Source organism: Indicator indicator, chromosome 3, assembly GCF_027791375.1.
Source record: "Indicator indicator isolate 239-I01 chromosome 3, UM_Iind_1.1, whole genome shotgun sequence".
NCBI classification, from domain to species: domain Eukaryota; kingdom Metazoa; phylum Chordata; class Aves; order Piciformes; family Indicatoridae; genus Indicator; species Indicator indicator.
In genome coordinates, this window is record NC_072012.1 from 10,206,056 (window position 1) to 10,224,324 (window position 18,269).

The following is an 18,269-nucleotide window of genomic DNA, read 5'->3' on the forward strand; positions in this document are numbered from 1 at the left end:
GGGGGATGTTATTTTGGGGAGGGGCTGGTAGGTGCCCATGTGGTGCCAAGCAGCTTCATTGCTCTGGTGAAGTGCCTGTTTTAATGGCACTGGGGGGGGGATACCAATCACTATTGTCCTTGGAAGGAGAGCCCAAGCAGCTTTATTGCCCTGAGGTGGTGCCAGTCATCACTTTTTCTACCCTTGGGTGAGCACGGGGAGGGGCTGGTAGGTGCCCATGTGGTGTGAATCACTTTTACTGCCCCAGAGGAGTACCAGTTTTAATGCCCTGGGGGTATCCCAATCAGTTTTAATGCCCCTGGGGTGAGTCCCAAGCAGCTTTATTGCCCCGAGGCAGTGCCAATCAGGTGCCAACCATCACTTTTTCTGCCCCTGGGTGGGCATGGGGAGGGGCTGGTAGGTGTCCATGTGGTGCCGCACGCTGCGGGCGATGTGCTCCTCACTCTTGGCCCTGCCATAGTAGTCGAGGAGGAGCCCATCAGGGCCCAGCAGGTAGAGGATGATGCTGTGATCCACCAAGTACTCCCCGCTGGCATCGGGGGGCCCTGCCTGGGCATAGACCCTGTAGGCTTTGCCCGCCGCCCGCACTGCCTCGGCGCTCCCGGTCAATCCCAGCAAGCGGGGGTGGAAGTCTCGGAGGTACCGGGCCAGGGCCTCCACGCTGTCCCGTTCCGGATCCACCGTGATGAAGAGGGGTTGGATGGGGGGAAGGGTACCTTTCTGGGTGCCTTTCCGCACATCCTCTTGCTCCAGCAGCTCCACCACCCTGCCCAGTTTCTCCAGTTCCTCCGGGCACACGTCAGGGCAGTGGGTGAAGCCGAAGTAGAGCAGCACCCAGCGGCCCAGGAAGTCTGACTTGCGGCGGGCTCTGCCGGTGTGATCCACCAACTGGAAATCCCCCTGGCCCAGTGCCAGCGTCCGCAGCTCCTCCTGCCGCCGCGCCCGCCGCCGCCGCTCCTTCTCCTCCCTCAGGTACCACCAGGCCGCCCCCGCCGCCGTCCCCGCCGCTGCCACCACGCCTACGCGGCCCCAAAATGGCATTACCCGGCCTCCGCCCGGCGTGGAGGTGGGGTTGGAAAGGCGGCGGGCGGGTGGCAGAGGGTGGCGCGGGGTGGTGGGGAGGAGGAGGAGAGGGCGAAGAGGAAGCGGGCGGCGGGGCACCGACATGGTGGGGCTGTGGGGAAGGAGAAGGGGTGAGGAGAGGGGCACAAGGGTTATTTGGAGGCCTTGTGCCAGCCCTCTGGTGCCATCTGACCCCTCAGGCCAGTCCTCCAGTGCCACCTGACCCCTTGGTGCCACCCGATCGCTTAGTGTCCTTTGACACCTCGCCAGAGCCCGCAGCGCGCTTGCACCCCTGCCCCTGCTGCCCGGCGCCCTCCGATCCCTCATGGCAGGCCCCCGGTGCCTTCTCCCCTCTGACCCCGCCGTCCCGGTGCCAGGCTCCCTTTAACTCCCTCCCTATACCCTTCCGGGGCCTACCCGTCGAGCGCCGGTGCCCGCGGGGCCGGCAGCGCCGGCAGCGGAAGTGCCGCAGGCAGGGTGGGGTTTAAGGCGCACGTGACCATACGTGCTGCGCTCTCCCTGTGTGCGCCAGTTGCGCATGCGCCAATTACCCCAACCGGAAGTGGCTGCTCATCAAACCGGAAGTGGGTGTATATCTTCGCTTTCGGGCATGTACCCAGTGGGCAAAATGGTTTCGGTGATGAACTCAGGAGGGCTAGAAGGAGGCTCCGGGGTCAGGCAAAGCGCGGCCTGCAAGGCCTTGCGCCCTTCCTCATCCAGGCCTCCGTCGTGGTGCACCCGCAGCCAGGCGTCGCCTGAGGGCAAAGGCCTCGTTGTGGGTTGAAGCCTTCAGAGACCCGACCCTCCACCCCCCCGCAACAACGACAAGGCTCCTTTCCGTTACCTTCCTCCAGCCGCTGCCCCGCTGTTACTAGCAACTCGGCTCCCACCCGGTGGTTTATGGAGTCTCCGGCCCGTTCCCGGCCGGCTCCCAGGCGATGGAGGACATGGGCGAGAGGCAGGGCCTCGATCTGCTGCACCCAACCTGGGATAAAGGGGGGGTGAAAGTGGGGTGAGAGGTGAGGAGCCTTAGGGATGGGACAGGGAGCTTGAGGGTCCTTGGGAATGGGGGTGTAGGGCAGAGAGCTTGAGGTATGCAGAGTTTGGGGAGTTGGCTTTGGGAATGGGGCAGGGAGATGGAGGGCTACAGAGTTTGGGGTGTGAGCAGATGTAGGAATGAGGTGTGGGGGGCAGGGAGCTTGAGGGGTATGAGGTATTTGGAGGACTCCAAATATGGGGGATGTCGGGCTGGGGGTGCAGACAGGGAGTTGGAGGTCAGAGGTGGGTGGGTTTTAGGGAGCCTGAAGTATGAGGGATTTGCTGCTGGGGAGAAGGGCAGGTAGGGACCCTAGGGTCACCCCAGAAGGTGACACATTCAGGGAGTGAGGTTTGTGGGGGGGAGATTAGCAGGCAGCCCTGAGGAAGGTTTGGGGGGTCCTGTGGGACCCCCTCAAGCTTACAAGGGGTACAGGGTAGGGGTAGAAGTTGGGGTGCTCCCCCTAGCCCATCACTTACCTCCCTGTAGTGCCTTCAGCTCCTCCTGGATGCTGGCCTGGCCCAGGACCTGCCAGCGCTGGGCAGGGGTCCCAGTGCAGAGGAGCTGGGCCATGTTGGAGGCTACTCCCTGGACCTCCAGCATGGCCTTGAAAGTGGCCAGGGCTGAGCCACTGTCCAGTGCTGACCCCAGGAGCTGCTGGCCCTGCTCAGTGCTCCTCGCCAGGCCACACTGCCACAGCAGCAGACCACCTGCAGGATACTGGCTGGTACCAGGGCCTGGGCACCCCTCATCTGCACCCCAAAATGCTTCCCATCTATCTCTGCACCTCAAAATGCTCCCTCACCTCCCCTGCACCCCAGAACACCCCCCTGCTCCTCAACCCACCCCCCCCATGCACTCCTAAATGCCCTCCCCCCTGCATCCCAAAATGAACCCCAGCCCCCTTTTGCACCCCAACAACCCTCTGCACGCCAAAACACAGCCCTCCCCCTTTGCATGCCAAAATGCCCCAACTTGGGGTGTGGTAATTGGGGGAGCTGGAGGTCAGGGACAAGTTTGGCAGGGGTGGGTTGGGGTGTTTTGAACTGGGAGGGGTCTGGGGTAGGGACAGAATTGGTTGGGGTCAGAAGGAAGGGACAGGGAGGGGTGCAGGGACCCCAAGACTGGGGGTGGGTCTAGGGTTGGGGTTGGGGGGGGATCACAGGAAAGGACCATAGTGGGATGCTCGGCTGAGGAGGGGCGCAGGAAGGGTCACCAAGGACAGGGAAGGGCCTCAGGGGTGGGGGGTGCCACAGGGACCCCCAGGCTTTCAGGGCTCTAGGGCTGGGGAGGAGGACACAGGGATGGTCCCCAAGGACATGAGGGGCTCAGGGCTGGGGGCATACATGGACCCCAAGGCTTTGGTGGGGCTTGGAGTTGCAGGGGGTGGCACAGGGGCCCAAGGCTGTGGGGCAGTGTCTGGGTTTGGGGGGCACAAGGAAAGTCCCCAGGCCCATTAGGGGTTTGGGGGGGTGGGGGACAGGGAACCTGAGGATTTTGTGGGGGTCATGTGTTGGGGGGGGGCAGGGAAGGTCCTCATGAAGGGTTCAGTGTCGGGAGTGGGACACAACAGGGATCCCAAGGCTGTGAGGAGCGTCACAAGGAAGGTACATAGGGGAGCACTGGGGGCTGGGGGGCACAGTTAAGGTCCTCAGAGCCATGAAGGGTGCAGGGCTGGGGGGGGAAGAGGGACCCTGAGGCTCCAGGGGGGCTTCGGGGCTGGGGAGGGGCACAGGGAAGTTCCCCAAGGCCATGGAGGGGCTCAGGGCTTGGGGGAAGGGGTGTCATCAGAAAAGGTTCTTAGGGACATGGAGGGATGCAGGGCTGGGGGGCATAGGGACCCCAAGGCTGTGAAGGGGGTCACAGGGAAGTGCCATAGGGGGTGTTGGGCTGAGGGGGGGCACAGGGAGAGTCCCCAGAGCCATGAGGGACTCAGGGCTTGGGGGGCAATCCGAGAAGGTTCTCAGGGACCTGGTGCGGTGCAGGGCTGGGGGGGGGCACAGGGAACCCGAGGCTTTTGGGGGGTCTAGGGTTGACAAGGGTGCAGAGAGCCCCCCGAGGCTTTGGGGGGGGGGGGGTGCAGGGGGACTCCCCCTTCCTCAGCTGTGTGTGTCCCTCCACCCCCATACCCAGCATGGTGACGAGATGGCGCAAGTCGGGCGGCCCCCTCCCGTGCAGCGCTTCCAGAGCCTCCAGCACCTCCAGAGAGTGCCCCAGGCGGCGGCCCAGGGGCTGCGACATCGGCGTCAGCACCGCCGAGCCCTGGAAGCCCAGCTGGGAGCAAACCCACACCTGCGGATAGCGAGAGTGGGGGGGAGGGCGGGAATGGGATGGCCAGGGATGGGAACGGGACAGGGAAAGGGAAGGAACAGGGATAGGGATGGGAATGGGACAAGGAAAAGGAAAGGACGGGGGTGAGAAAGGGAAAGGGAAGGAACAGGGATGAAAGAGGAACAGAGAAAGGGACAGGAAGAAGGACAGGGAAAAGGGAAGGACACAGGAGGGATGGGAAGGGGGCAGGGACCGGGTGAGAAAGGAATGGGAATGGGCCAGGGCCGGGGAGGGGTCGGGGGGAAAGTAAGAGAAGGGGCACGGATAAGACTGGGATAGGGGTGGGAAAGGGACGGGAAGAAAGGGCAGGTGAAAGAAAGAGGAGAAGAGGCGATGGAAAAGGGAAGGGAAAGGAATGGGTGCCCGGGGCTCACCAGGCTCCGTGCCAGCTGCCGGGCATTGTCCCTGGTGGGGCACAGCGCGGCATCCCCGTACTTGACGTCCAGCACCAGCGCCGAGAGCCGCTCCGCCGCCTTCTTGCTGAGGATGGAGGCTGTGCCAGCGGTCACTGCCTTGTCCCCTGCCCCCGGTGCCCTCCCCGGTGCCCCCCCCCGGTACCGGTGATGAGCGGCAGGCTGTCCACGGTGGCCGTCACGTCCCGCAGCGCGTACAGCACCCGGTCTGCCGGGCACAGCTCCTCGCTCTGCCCCACGATGCAGCACCCGACCCGCTCCAGGGCATCCCGCATCTGCCGTGGCACCGGTGCCTGCTGCCAGCCCTGCCTCCTCTGCCGTCTTCCGTCCCACCCCGAGTGCTCTCTGCCATCCCCTGTCCCCTGTGGCATCCCCGTCCCCTCTGCCATCTTCTCTCCCAGCGCGGGTGCCCTCTGCCATCCCCTGTGCCATCCCAAGTCCCATCCCGTGTCCTCTGTGCTACCTCCCGTCCCCGCCCGGGTCCATATGCCATCCCTGTCCCATTCCGGGTGCCTTCTGCCATCCCTTCTTCTCTCTCGGGTCCCCTCTGCCACTCCAAGTCCCCTCCCGGGTCCCTCTGCCATCCCTTGTCCCATCCTCTGCCATCCCTTGTCCCATCCTCTGTCCCCTCTGCCACTCCAGGTGCCCTCCCGGGTCCCTCCGCCATCCGCCTGTCCCTCCTGTGTCCCATCCTCTGTCCTCTCTGCCATCCCATGTCCCCTCCCGAGTCCCATCCCCTGTCCCATCCCGCACCCACCAGTGTCCCCTGTCCCCCTCGGAGCTCCCCAGTCCCTACGAGCCCAGAACACCCGCGGGGTGGCAGTGTGCCAAGGTGACAGTGTGACAAGGCGACAACATGCCAAAGTGACATTGTGGCTGGGTGACATTGCGGCATGGTGACAGCATAGCTGAGTGACAACGTGGGTGGGCGGCAGCGTGGCTAGGTGCCAATGTTGCCGGGTGCCAGGGTGGCGGTGCCCATCCCTCACCTCCTCAGGGCTCAGACCGACTCGGAACCCGGGGACGGCCTCCAGCTTGTCCAGTGTCCCTCCCGTGTGCCCCAGCCCACGCCCGCTGATCATAGGCACCTGCGGGCACAGCAAGGGTGGGCACGGAGGGTGGCACGGCGCAGGGGGCGACGGCGGCGCCCCCCAGCCGTGCCCCGGTGCCCCCCTCACCTTGCAGCCGCAGGCGGCCAGCGCGGGGGCCAGCACCAGGCTGACCTTGTCCCCGACGCCCCCCGTCGAGTGCTTGTCCACCAGGCGCCCGTGCCAGGCTTGGGGCCAGGCCAGTGCCCGCCCCGAGGCTGCCATCGCCCGCGTCAGTGCCAGGGTCTCGCACATGTCCATGCCCCGCAGCCTGATGGCCATCAGCATGGCACCTGGGGACACGGCCCGTGGCGGCACCCGGCCAGCTCCGATCTCCCCCTTCCTGCCGCCGTGTCCTGCCCGGGACCCTCTGCCGCGTCCCGGGGCTGGCGGTGCCACCCTGCACACCGCAGCTGCTCGCCCTGCTCTTGCGTGGCCCCCGCTGTGCCAGCCTTAGCAGTGTGCCCATGCCAGGTCCCCTGCGATGTCACCCCCCGATCTGTGCCTGCCATGGCATGTTCTGTGCCAGTCCCTGTGCGGTGCCCCTGGCTGAGTCACCTGCCAGCTTCCTGTGCCATGTCCCCTGCTCAGGACACTGCCATGTCCCGTTGCCCACCCTGCCCTGGCCACCTTCCCCTGTGTGTCCCCATTGTGCCAGCCTTTGCCATGTCCCCATGCCAGATCCCCTGGTGATGTCCCCTCTACCTGAGTCTGTGCCACCTGTGTCTCCCCTGTGCCATGTTGTGCCCTTCTGTGCCCCCCAGCCATGTTCCACTGCCACCCTCCCCTTCCTGCCTCTTCCCTGTGCCCTCGATGTGTCCCTAGGCTGTGCCACCCACCCTGTGACCTGTCTTTGTGCCACCCACCCTGTGCCATGTCCCTGGGCTGTGCCACCCACCTCTTGGCATGCCCTTTGTGCTGTGCCACCCATCCTTTGGCCTGTCTTTGTGCCACCCACCTGTGGCATATCCCTGGGCAGTGCCACCCACCCCATGGCACATCTCTGGGCTCTGTCACCTGCCCTGTGTTGTGTCCCTGGGCTGTGCCACCCACCCCGTGCCCCACCAGCCGTTGGCACCCACCGATCTGTCCTTGCTGCGCGGTGCCCTGGGTGATGCCCCTCACGAAGCTCTGGATCTCAGCCTCCTCCAGCCGGTGCCCGTCCCGCTTCTTGCGGATCAGGGCTGGCAGTGAGGCCTGGGCAGCCATTGGCACCTTGCTCCTTCCTGATTGGCTCCCCAATGCTGGCTGGCACCTTGATCCTGCCCGGCTGGCACCTTGATCTCAACTGACTGGCACACCTCAATCCTGACTGAATGCCACCTTGATCCTGCCCAACTGGCACTGTGATCCTGACTGGCACTCTGACTCTGCCCAACTGGAACCTTGACCTTGCCTGATTGGCACCTCAAACCTGCCAGGCTAGCACCCTGATCCTGCCTGCCTGGCACCTCGATCCTGACTGGCACTCTGACCCTGCCCAACTGGCACCTTGATCCCGTCTGACTGGCACCCTGATCCTGCCTGACTGGCACCTCGATCCTGACTGACACGCTGCCTCTGCCCAACTGGCACCTCAATCCTGCCTGACTGGCACCTTGAGCCTGCCTGACTGGCACCCTAATCCGTCCTGACTGGCACCTCGATCCTGCCTGACCAGCACCCTGATCCTACCTTGGTGGCACTGACAGAGCCTGGCCAGCCTGGTGCAGTGCCCACGTGAGGCAGTGTCCTGGCACTGGACTCTGCCCCCGGGACAGTGAGCGAGGGTCGGGCCGAGTGAGGAGAGGCCCTGGCAGTTGGGAGGGTGCCAGGGCTGGGCACCCATCACCCACAGGGCAGCTTCAGGGGGTGCCCTGGGGTCTGTGCAGAGCTGGGGTGTCCCCACCTGTGGCACCACAGCACCCATGGCACCTCCAACACCCCATGGCAGTCATGAGACCCACAATAGCCATGGCACACATGGCACTCATGGCACTCTCAGCACCTACAACATCCATTGCACCCTGATGCTCATCATGACATGATGCCAGCCTTGGTGCCAGCAGACCCACAACACCCATGGCACGAGACTGGGATCAGGTGGGTCATCCTGCCTAGCCAGAAGATGCCAGCTGGGTGCCCTAGGACAGGCATTGGGGATGGCACCGGAGCAAGTTCCGGTTTAGGCATCACATCCTTCCCACCCTGGGCACCCAGCACCCATCCAAGCCTTCCCTGTCCCTCCCATGCCAGCCTTGCCCAGCGAGTCAGCAGGCCAGGGCCTTCGGCTGCAGATGCCTGTTTATTGTCAGGGGCTGTGCTCACCCCCGTGCCCGCTCAGTCGGGCACATCCACGATGAGGGGTGCCAGGTACTGCGAGTGGCGGATGCCGAAGGTCACCCCCTGCCGCCGGCTCTGGGGGGTTGGCACAAGGCTTGTCTCAGGGGCATCCTGGGGCAGGGGCATGCCAACCGCTTGGCAGCACCCCCTGCCCGCCTTACCTGCTCAGGGTTGTAGGTGCCAGGCCCAGGCTTGGCAGTGTTGTCCCCAGGGAGGGCGTTTCGTGCCACCATGCTGAACTGTGGTGCCCGCTGCTTGTACACGTCGGTGGCCACTGTGCTGTAGCCGCAGGGGCCCGGCGTCTGCGGGCACAGGGTGGGCTGATGGGCACTGTGCCACCCGAGCACCCCAGCTACCCAGCACCTCACATACACAGAGGCTTGGCACCATGGCCACACAGCACCCCAGACCCACAGCGCCTTGGCACTCTGGCCACACAGCATCCCAGCACCTTGGCGTCCTGGCACTCAGACCCTTGGCACCCTGGCACCTCAGCCACCCAGCACCCCAGCATCTTGGCACAATGGCACTCAGGTACTTGGCTCCCTGCCACCCTGGCACCCCAGTCACCCAGCACCCCACACCCCCAGAACTTTGGCACCCTGGTACTCGGGCCCTTGGCACCATGGCACCCAGCACACCAGACCCTCAGATCCTCTGGCACCCTGACACACAGAACTTCAACACCTTGACATGCCAGCACCCCAGATTCCTGGCATGCCAACATCCTGAGTCCCTTGATACCCTAACCTCTTGGCACCAGAGCTGCCTGGCACCATGGGCTGCTTGGCACCCTGGGTATTTACCCAGCACCCCAAACCCCCAGGACCTTGATGCCCTGGCCCTCCAGACCACTGGCACCTGGTGAGCTGGGCCCTTTGGCACCCAAACCCTAGCACCCTGGCACCTTGGCACCCAACTCCTGGCACCTTGGCACCCACCTTGCTCAGGTCCTGGTAGAAGGCCCCAATTTTGCTGCGCCCAGGGATGGAGTAGTTGGGTGCTGAGCTCTTGTTCACCACGCGGGCACCCAGCAGGGTGGGCAGCATGTAGGCAGCGGGGCCTAGGGGGCATGGGAGGCACTGAGGTGGGCATGGGGGGGGGGCTGAAGAGGGCTCTGAGGTGGGTACTGAGGTGGGCATGGGGGGCACTGAGGTGAGTACTGAGAGGGAGATGGTGGGCACCGAGGTGGGCATGGGTATAATGAGGGAGGTACTGGGGAGTATTGGGGTGGGCATGGTGGGCACCTAGAGGGACACTAAGGTGAGTACTGAGAGGGGGACAGGGGGCACTAAGGGGAGTACTGAGGGGTATTGGGGTGGGCATGGGAGGCACTGTGGTGGGTACTGAGGCGGGCATGGGTGTATTGAGGGGAGTACTAGGGGGGTATTGAGGTGGGGGGCACTGAGGGGGCACTGAGGTGGGTACTGAGAGTGAGATGGTGGGCACTGAGGTGGGCATGGGTGTATTGAGGGAAGTACTGGGGGGTATTGGGGTGGGTATGGGGGGCATTGAGGATAGCACTGAGGTGGGCATGGGGAGCACTGAGGGGGCACTGAGGTGGGTACTGAGAGAGGGATGGGGGGCACTGATGTGGGCATGTGTGTACTGAGGGGGTATTGAGGTTGGCTGGGGGGCACTGAGGTGGGCACAGCTGTATTGAGGGAAGTGTTGGGATGGGCATGGGGGGCTCTGAGGATAGCAGTGGGGTGGGCACTGACTGGGGATGATGGGCATGGCAAACTGGGAGCACTGGCATTGGGGGGCACCTACCTGGTGTCTGCTGGCAGCTGCCCATCTTGGTGCGGGAGCGCAGGGCATAGGCAGGTGCCGTGGGAAATGCCATCCTGTCTGCCCTCTCTGGACAGTAACGCCCTGGGGAGGGGAGGGGTGGGCACCAGCACTGTGGGCACCGAGCCCTGGCACAACCACCAGCACCCCCCCCACCACCTGCCCACTCCCCTCACCCCCACCCCCCCAAAACTCACCAGGTCCGGGGGTTTCGGGGGGCAGCAGGTCCCGGGGGCGGCTGTAGATGGAGAAGGCAGGGGTGCCAGGGGGGCCCCTGAAAGTGGTGCCAGGGGGCAGCAGGTAGGCAGGGCCCGGGGAGCGGGGCAGAGTCTGTTGGCACCCTCGGATCCCGAAGCTGTAGGCAGGGGCACGGACGCGGGAGGGGTCGTGGAGGTGGTAGCCTGGGCCAGGGGGAGGGGGGTGAGGGCCTTGGCAGCCTGGCATCGTGGCACCCAACATCCTGGCACCTTGGCATCGTGCTTCTCTGGCAATTTAGCACCTTGGCACCCTGGCATCGTGGCACCCAATGTCCTGGCATCTTGGCTTCGTGGTTCTCTAGTGCTTTAGCACCTTGGCATCATGATCCCTGGCACACAGTACCCTGACTCTCTGGCACCTTGGCATTTCAATGCCATGACACATGGTGTCATGATAATTGGCCACATGACACCCTGGCATCCTGGCACCGCGGCATCATGGTACCCTGTCACTTTAGCACCCTGGCATCATGCTAACCTGGCACATAGTACTCTGACTCTCTAGCACTTTGGCATTATGATGCCATAGCACATGGTATCATGATAACTGGGCACATGACCCCCTGGCACCAAATACCCTGGCACCTTGGCTGCATGGTATGCTGCCATTATGGCCCTTTGGCACGTGGCATGTTGGCACCTTGACATCACAATCCTCTGGCATCATTGGCATCCTGGCATCATCATCACCATCCCCCGGTACATGGCACATTGGCACCTTGGCATCACGACACCCTGGCACACTGCCATCGTGGTATCCTGGCACCCTGGCACACGGTACCTCGGCACTATGCCATCACAGTGCCGTGGTAGCTGCTACCTGGACACTGTGGCACCCTGGCTACCTGACCTCACGGTACCCATGCCCCCCACCCCGCCGTGCCCCCCGTGCCCACTCACCCACGTTGGTGGGCAGCCCATACTTGGGCCCGGGGCTGCCATAGAGGGCGGCGATGGGCCCGCGGGGGCGGTGGGGCCGCCAGGTGCCCACCCAGGGCTCTGCCATCGCCCCGGGGGGGGCACCACCCTGGGGCGCTCCAGGCACGGGCAGCGGGCACTGGCTGGCGACTGAGCGCTGGCAGTGGGTACTGGCTGGCAACTGAGCACTGACGGCAGCTACTGGCTGGCAACTGGGCACCGAGAGCAGGCACCGGCTGGGCACCACCGGTGGGCACGGACTGGGCATGGTACAGGCCCCATGGATGCCCCCAGCACGCCGTAGATGGCCCCGGTGCCCCATAGAGGTCCCCACCACCCCAGAGGTGAGCACCCAGTGCCCCACAGATGCCCCCAGTACCCCACAGATGGACCCCAGTGCCCAGAGATACCCCCAGTGCCCCACAGATGGACCCCAGTGCCCCAGAGATGCCCCTAGTGCCCCATAGAAGGACCCTAGTGCCCCAGAGATGGCCTCCAGTGCCCCACAAATACCCCCAGTGCCCCACAGATGGACCCCAGTGTCCCACAAATACCCCCAGTGCCCCACAGATGGACCCCAGTGCCCCACAAATACCCCCAGTGCCCCACAGATGGACCCCAGTGTCCCACAAATACCCCCAGTGCCCCACACATGCCCCCAGTGCTCCAGAGATGCCCCATAGTGCCCTATAGACACCCCCAGTGCCCCCAGCTCCCCACAGATGCCCTCCAGACCCCATAGCTCCATCCCCACATCCCATGGTTTGCCCCTCACCCCCATAGATGCCACCAGAGCCCCCTAGATGCCCCATAGCACCCCATAGGTGCCCCAGTGCCCCCAGCTCCCCCTAGATGCCCTCCACAGCCCCAGCCCCACACCCCACGGATCACCCTCCCCCTCCAAATTGCCCCCCGCACCTCATAGATTGCCCCCCATGCCCCGTAGATGTCCCCAGTGCCCGCTAGATGCCCCCCACCCCCCTCGGCTGGAGGTGCCAGGGGCTCACCCTTCACCCTGCTGTGCCCGGCTGTGCCCGGACGCTTCCTGCCCCCCGTCGCTATGGCAGCGCCACAACAAAGGGGACGGGGGCGGGAGGGGGGGGGGGGACACGGCACTGGGGACAACAGGGACAGGGGACAGGAGGGTATGGGGACAGGGGGGAGTGGGGACAGGGGGACAGGGGGACAGGGGATGCGGGGATATGGGGACATGGGACAGGGGATATGGGGACAGGGGATGTGGGGACAGGGGGATATGGGGATATGGGATGCGGGGATATGGGGACATGGGACAGGGGATATGGGGACAGGGGGTGTGGGGACAGGGGATATGGGGATATGGGATGCGGGGATATGGGGACAGGGGATATGGGGACAGGGGGGTGTGGGGACAGGGGGATATGGGGATATGGGATGCGGGGATATGGGGACAGGGAGGGATGTGGGGACAGGGGGGTGTGGGGACAGGGGGATATGGGGATATGGGATGCGGGGATATGGGGACAGGGGACAGGGGATATGGGGACAGGGGATGTGGGGACAGGGGGGTGTGGGGACAGGGGGATATGGGGATATGGGATGCGGGGATATGGGGACATGGGACAGGGGATATGGGGACAGGGGGATGTGGGGACAGGGGGGTGTGGGGACAGGGGGATATGGGGATATGGGATGCGGGGATATGGGGACATGGGACAGGGGACATGGGGACATGGGGATATGGGGGGGATACTGGGACAGGGGACATGGGGACATGGGGATATGGGGACATGGGATAGGGGGATACTGGGACAGGGGGACATGGGGACATGGGATAGGGGGATACTGGGGACAGGGGGACATGGGGACAGGGGATATGGGGACATGGGATAGGGGGATACTGGGGACAGGGGACATGGGGACAGGGGACATGGGGACATGGGATAGGGGGATACTGGGACAGGGGACATGGGGACATGGGATAGGGGGATATGGGGACAGGGGACAGGGGGACAGGGGATATGGGGACATGGGATAGCGGGACATGGGATAGGGGGATACTGGGACAGGGGACATGGGGACAGGGGATATGGGGACATGGGATAGGGGGATACTGGGACAGGGGACATGGGGACAGGGGATATGGGGACATGGGATAGGGGGATACTGGGACAGGGGACATGGGGACAGGGGATATGGGGACATGGGATAGGGGGATACTGGGACAGGGGACATGGGGACAGGGGATATGGGGACATGGGTACAGGGCATATGGGGACATGGGATAGGGGGATACTGGGACAGGGGACTTGGGGACATGGGATATGGGACAGGGGATATGGGGATACTGGGACAGGGGCATGGGGACAGGGGATATGGGGACATGGGATGCAGGGATATGAGGACATGGGATATGGGGACATGGGACAGGGGATATGGGGACATGGGATATGAGGATACTGGGATAGGGGACATGGGGACATGGGGATATGGGGACATGGAATGCAGGGATATGGGGACATGGGATATGGGGACATGGGACAGGGGGATACTGGGACAGGGGACATGGGGACATGGGACAGGGGACAGGGGGACATGGGATATGGGGACAGGAGGACATTAGGGACAGGGGGACAGGGGACAGAAGACACGACAGGAGACATGGGGACAGGGGACCGGGGGATATGGGGACATGGATAGGGGACAGGGGGACATGGGGGCCATAGAGGTCTTGGGTTGCAGGGGGTGGGCGTCCCACATGGGTCTTGAGGGTCTCATAGGGACCCGGTCCCCTCCTATCCCCCCCCGGTATCCCCCCCGAGCACCCCCATATAGACCCCAGCTGGGGGTATCCCTGTCCCTGTGTCCCCCTACCCCCAACCTCATTTCCCAGCCCGTCCCCCCCCGCGTTGTGGGGTGACAAAAAGGATGCAGAGACCAGGCTGGGCTCAGCCACCTTTACTGGGGTAAACTGGGGGGGGGCGGGGAGGGGGAAGGGACTGGGGGGTTTCTGGGGAGACTGGGTGCTACTGGGGTGTTACTGGGGGATTTCTGCGGGTTGCCAGTGGGGTGCTGTTGGGCTATGGGGGCGTTACTGGGAGTACTGGGACGTTTTGGGGGGGTTACTGAAGGTACTGGGGGGAACTGGGGGGTGTTGGGGGTCACTGGATGGGGCTGGGGGCTTACTGGTGGGATACTAGGGGGGGACTAGAGAGTTACTGGAGATACCGGGGGGGGACCTCTGGGGGATGCTGGGGGTGGTCTGGAGGGTTAGTGGAGGTTCCGGGGGGGTTACTGGAGATACTGGGGGGGTCTCTAGGTGCTGGCCCTGCAGATGAAGGGCTTCCGGTCCCCGCAGGTGTCGCTGAGCCACCGCCGGGGCTCTGGAAGGGAAAGGGACAGTCAGGGACCCCCCTGGAACCCCCCAGGGCACCCAGTGATGCCACCCAGTGGCCAGCTGGTGCCAGACACTGGGCACACTGCGGGGCAGGGACGCTGTCGACTGGGGATACTGGTGGCCAGGGAAGGTGGTGACCAGGGAGGGTGGTGACCAGAGAAGGTGGTGGCCAAGGAGGGTGGTGACCAGGGAAGGTGGTGACCAGGGAGGGTGGTGATGAGGGATGGTGGTGACCAGGGAAGGTGGTGGCCAGGGAAGGTGGTGGCCAAGGAGGGTGGTGACCAGGGAAGGTGGTGACCAGGGAAGGTGGTGATGAGGGATGGTGGTGACCAGGGAAGGTGGTGGCCAGGGAAGGTGGTGGCCAAGGAGGGTGGTGACCAGGGAAGGTGGTGACCAGGGAGGGTGGTGACCAGAGAAGGTGGTGGCCAAGGAGGGTAGTGACCAGGGAAGGTGGTGACCAGAGAAGGTGGTGGCCAAGGAGGGTGGTGACCAGGGATGGTGGTGACCAGGGAGGGTGGTGATGAGGGATGGTGGTGACCAGGGAAGGTGGTGGCCAGGAGGTGGTGGCCAGGGGGTGTGACCAGGGAAGGTGGTGGCCAAGAGGGTGGTGATGAGGGATGGTGGTGACCAGGGAAGGTGGTGGCCAGGGAAGGTGGTGGCCAAGGAGGGTAGTGACCAGGGAAGGTGGTGGCCAAAGAGGGTGGTGGTGAGGGATGGTGGTGACCAGGGAAGGTGGTGGCCAGGGAGGGTGGTGGTGAGGGATGGTGGTGACCAGGGAAGGTGGTGGCCAAAGAGGGTGGTGGTGAGGGATGGTGGTGACCAGGGAAGGTGGTGGCCAAAGAGGGTGGTGGTGAGGGATGGTGGTGACCAGGGAAGGTGGTGACCAGGGAAGGTGGTGGTGAGGGATGGTGGTGACCAGGGAAGGTGGTGACCAGGGAAGGTGGTGGTGAGGGATGGTGGTGACCAGGGATGGTGGTGACCAGGGAGGGTGGTGATGAGGGATGGTGGTGACCAGGGAAGGTGGTGGCCAGGGAGGGTGGTGGTGAGGGATGGTGGTGACCAGGGAAGGTGGTGGCCAAAGAGGGTGGTGGTGAGGGATGGTGGTGACCAGGGAAGGTGGTGGCCAAAGAGGGTGGTGGTGAGGGATGGTGGTGACCAGGGAAGGTGGTGACCAGGGATGGTGGTGACCAGGGCCATCAAAGATCAGGGCCTCTGGTGACCAAGGGTGGTGCTGACTGGACCCATGGGTGGCCATGGTTTATGGTGCCCAGTGCCAAGCCCTGCTCACCAGCAGTGTCCTGCAGCGCGGCGCAGGCTGTGCCATCATGTCCCAGCTGCCAGGAGCCAAAGTCCAGCTGGGAGCCATCTGACCACTGCCACCCATGGCTCTGTGGGGACATCCATGGCTGTACAACCCCATACCTGTGCCACCCCACGCCCCTCTTGGTGCTACCAGGAGGTCCCACGGGGTGGGGTTGGACCCATGGTCCCCAACCTCCACCCACAGTCCCCAACCCCAAACCCTGGTCCCCAACCCCAAATCCATAGTCCTTAACCGCGAATCCATGGTCCCCAACCCCGAATCCATGGTCCCCAACCCCGAATCCATGGTCCCCAACCCCAAATCCATAGTCCTTAACCGCGAATCCATGGTCCCCAACCCCGAATCCATGGTCCCCAACCCCGAAACCATGATCCCCAACCCCAAATCCATAGTCCTTAACCGCGAATCCATGGTCCCCAACCCTGAATCCATGGTCCCCAACCCCGAAACCATGGTCCCCAACCCCAAATCCATAGTCCTTAACCGTGAATCCATGGTCCCCAACCCTGAATCCATGGTCCCCAACCCCGAAACCATGGTCCCCAACCCTGAATCCATGGTCCCCAACCCCGACACCATGGTCCCCAACCCCTTGGTCCCAGCTGTGAGCTCACCCTCAGGTGATGGTGGAGGCCAATCCAGACTCCTTCATCCATCTCCTCCTCCTTCTCCTCCTCCTCCTCCTCCTCGGTGTCCAGGTTGGGGTGGGAGGAGGGCAGCAGGGTGGCAATGACCTTCTGCTCCTCCTCGCTGTGCACTGACGTCAGGTGCCCACCAAAGTGCTGGCAGAAGGCCTGTGGTGGGGACAGGTGGGTGACAATGGGCCCTGACCCCACTGAGGGGCCCCAGACCCCAGTTCCTGGGCCCAGACCCCAATCTCTGCTCCTTGGCCCCAAACCCATGGGCCCCAACCCCAAACCCTGGTCCCCAGTCCATGGTCCCCAACCCTGACCTCTGGTCCCTCACCCATGGTCCCCAACTCCAAACCCTGGTCCCCATTCCATGGTCTTTGGCTCCAGACCCCAATCTCTGGTTCCCAACCCTAAACCTTTGTGCCCAAGCCCTGGTCCCCAAGCCCATGATGGCCAAAGCCATGGTCCCCAACTCCAACCCTTGGCTCCAGACCCCAATCTCTGGTTCTCATCCTCAATCCCTTGTCCCTGACCCAACTCCTGGTCTCAGACCCCAACCCTTGGTGCCCAGTCCCAGTCCCTGGTTGCCACCATGGTGCCACCTTGCTCCCCTCTGGTCCCATATGGGGCCACCACGATGTCCCCAGGTCTCATATGGAGCCACCTGGTCCAGAAACCTCCTTGTAGATCATCCCCAGCCCAGGTGGCACCAACCCCTTGCTGTGCCAGCCAGCAAAGCCCATCACCACCCAGCCATGGCACAGCTGAGGTGCCCCATGGTGAGGGTCACCCCCAGTGCCACCTTGTGCCCTCCCAGCCCCTCACCTCTGCCCTCCTCCAACTCAGCTCCTGGGGGAAGAACCTGTAGCACCCATCCTCAAAGGGCACCCAGCCCCAGGCACAGGTGGGCACTTCCTGCCCTGGGGGAGGGCAAAAAGAGGGGGTCAGGGAGTTGGGGGCATCCAAGGGAGCACCCCCAAAGACCCTCTCTCAGCCCCACACTCACCATGCAGGGAGGGGGCCAGCAGCAGGCATCCCAGGGGCACCAGCAGCAGTGGCATCGAGGGTGGCATTGTCACCTTGCCTTGGGGGGGTGGACAGGGAGGCTGGGCATTCCCAGACTGGCAGGGTGGGTGGGCACAGCCCCAAAGTGCAGGGGAGTGCAGGAGCTTGGGGTGCCAGGGTGCAGGATGTGGGGTGCAGTGGGCAGGGGCACAGGAGTGCAGGGCACAAGGGCACAGGACACAGGGGTGTAGGATGTGGGGTGCAGTGGGCAGGGGTACAGGGATGCAGGGGTGCAGAAGACAGGGTGCCTGGCACAAGGGCACAGGGCACAGGGGTGCAGGGTGTGGGGTGCAGGACACAGGGTACCTGGCACAAGGGCACAGGGGTGCAGGGTTTAGGATGTGGAGAGCAGGACACAGGGTACCTGGCACAAGGGCACAGGGGTGCAGGGTTTAGGATGTGGAGAGCAGGACACAGGGTACCTGGCACAAGGGCACAGGGCACAGGGGTGCAGGATTTAGGATGTGGAGAGCAGGACACAGGGTACCTGGCACAAGGGCACAGGGCACAGGGGTGCAGGATGTGGGGTGCAGGACACAAGGTACCTGGCACAAGGGCACAGGGTGCAGGGTGTAGCATGTGGGGGTGCCAGTGGGCAGGGTACAGGGCACAGGGACTCAGAGGCTGCCAACGGCACAGGCTGGCACAGGGGAC

General features: G+C 64.0%; 3 protein-coding genes across 3 annotated transcripts; all 3 read right to left on the bottom strand.

Moving 5' to 3' along the window:
• Positions 1-136: 136 nt before the first annotated feature.
• LOC128981092 (protein SCO2 homolog, mitochondrial) lies at positions 137-1,041 on the bottom strand. Its single transcript, XM_054399746.1, has one exon. The coding sequence runs from the start codon at positions 1,039-1,041 to the stop codon at positions 358-360; it is 684 nt and encodes a 227-aa protein (XP_054255721.1). The 3' UTR covers positions 137-357.
• Positions 1,042-1,475: 434 nt separating this feature from the next.
• TYMP (thymidine phosphorylase) lies at positions 1,476-7,139 on the bottom strand. Its single transcript, XM_054399747.1, has 10 exons — positions 7,013-7,139; positions 6,021-6,223; positions 5,832-5,930; positions 4,988-5,117; positions 4,804-4,922; positions 4,228-4,390; positions 2,578-2,808; positions 1,907-2,047; positions 1,679-1,817; positions 1,476-1,581 (listed from the first exon to the last, which is right to left on the bottom strand). The coding sequence occupies exons 1-10, from the start codon at positions 7,137-7,139 to the stop codon at positions 1,476-1,478; spliced, it is 1,458 nt and encodes a 485-aa protein (XP_054255722.1).
• A 1,110-nt stretch (positions 7,140-8,249) lies between these two features.
• On the bottom strand, positions 8,250-11,306 carry ODF3B (outer dense fiber of sperm tails 3B). Its single transcript, XM_054399772.1, has 6 exons — positions 11,201-11,306; positions 10,241-10,444; positions 10,026-10,127; positions 9,194-9,315; positions 8,414-8,554; positions 8,250-8,327 (listed from the first exon to the last, which is right to left on the bottom strand). Exons 1-6 carry the CDS (start codon positions 11,304-11,306, stop codon positions 8,250-8,252), a joined length of 753 nt encoding a protein of 250 aa, XP_054255747.1.
• Positions 11,307-18,269: the final 6,963 nt, after the last annotated feature.

Coding starts and splice junctions, on each gene's coding strand:
- TYMP (XM_054399747.1), bottom strand. CDS start 7,139: ATGGCTGCCCAGGCCTCACTGCCAGCCCTGATCCGCAAGAAGCGGGAC. Junction 5,118..5,831: donor TCGGTCTGAGCCCTGAGGAG/GTGAGGGATGGG, acceptor GTGCCACGGCAG/ATGCGGGATGCCCTGGAGCG. Junction 1,818..1,906: donor GGGGCAGCGGCTGGAGGAAG/GTAACGGAAAGG, acceptor CTTTGCCCTCAG/GCGACGCCTGGCTGCGGGTG.
- LOC128981092 (XM_054399746.1), bottom strand. CDS start 1,041: ATGCCATTTTGGGGCCGCGTAGGCGTGGTGGCAGCGGCGGGGACGGCG.
- ODF3B (XM_054399772.1), bottom strand. CDS start 11,306: ATGGCAGAGCCCTGGGTGGGCACCTGGCGGCCCCACCGCCCCCGCGGG. Junction 9,316..10,025: donor CAGCTGCCAGCAGACACCAG/GTAGGTGCCCCC, acceptor CATGCCCCCTAG/GCCCCGCTGCCTACATGCTG. Junction 8,555..9,193: donor TCTACCAGGACCTGAGCAAG/GTGGGTGCCAAG, acceptor CTGTGCCCGCAG/ACGCCGGGCCCCTGCGGCTA.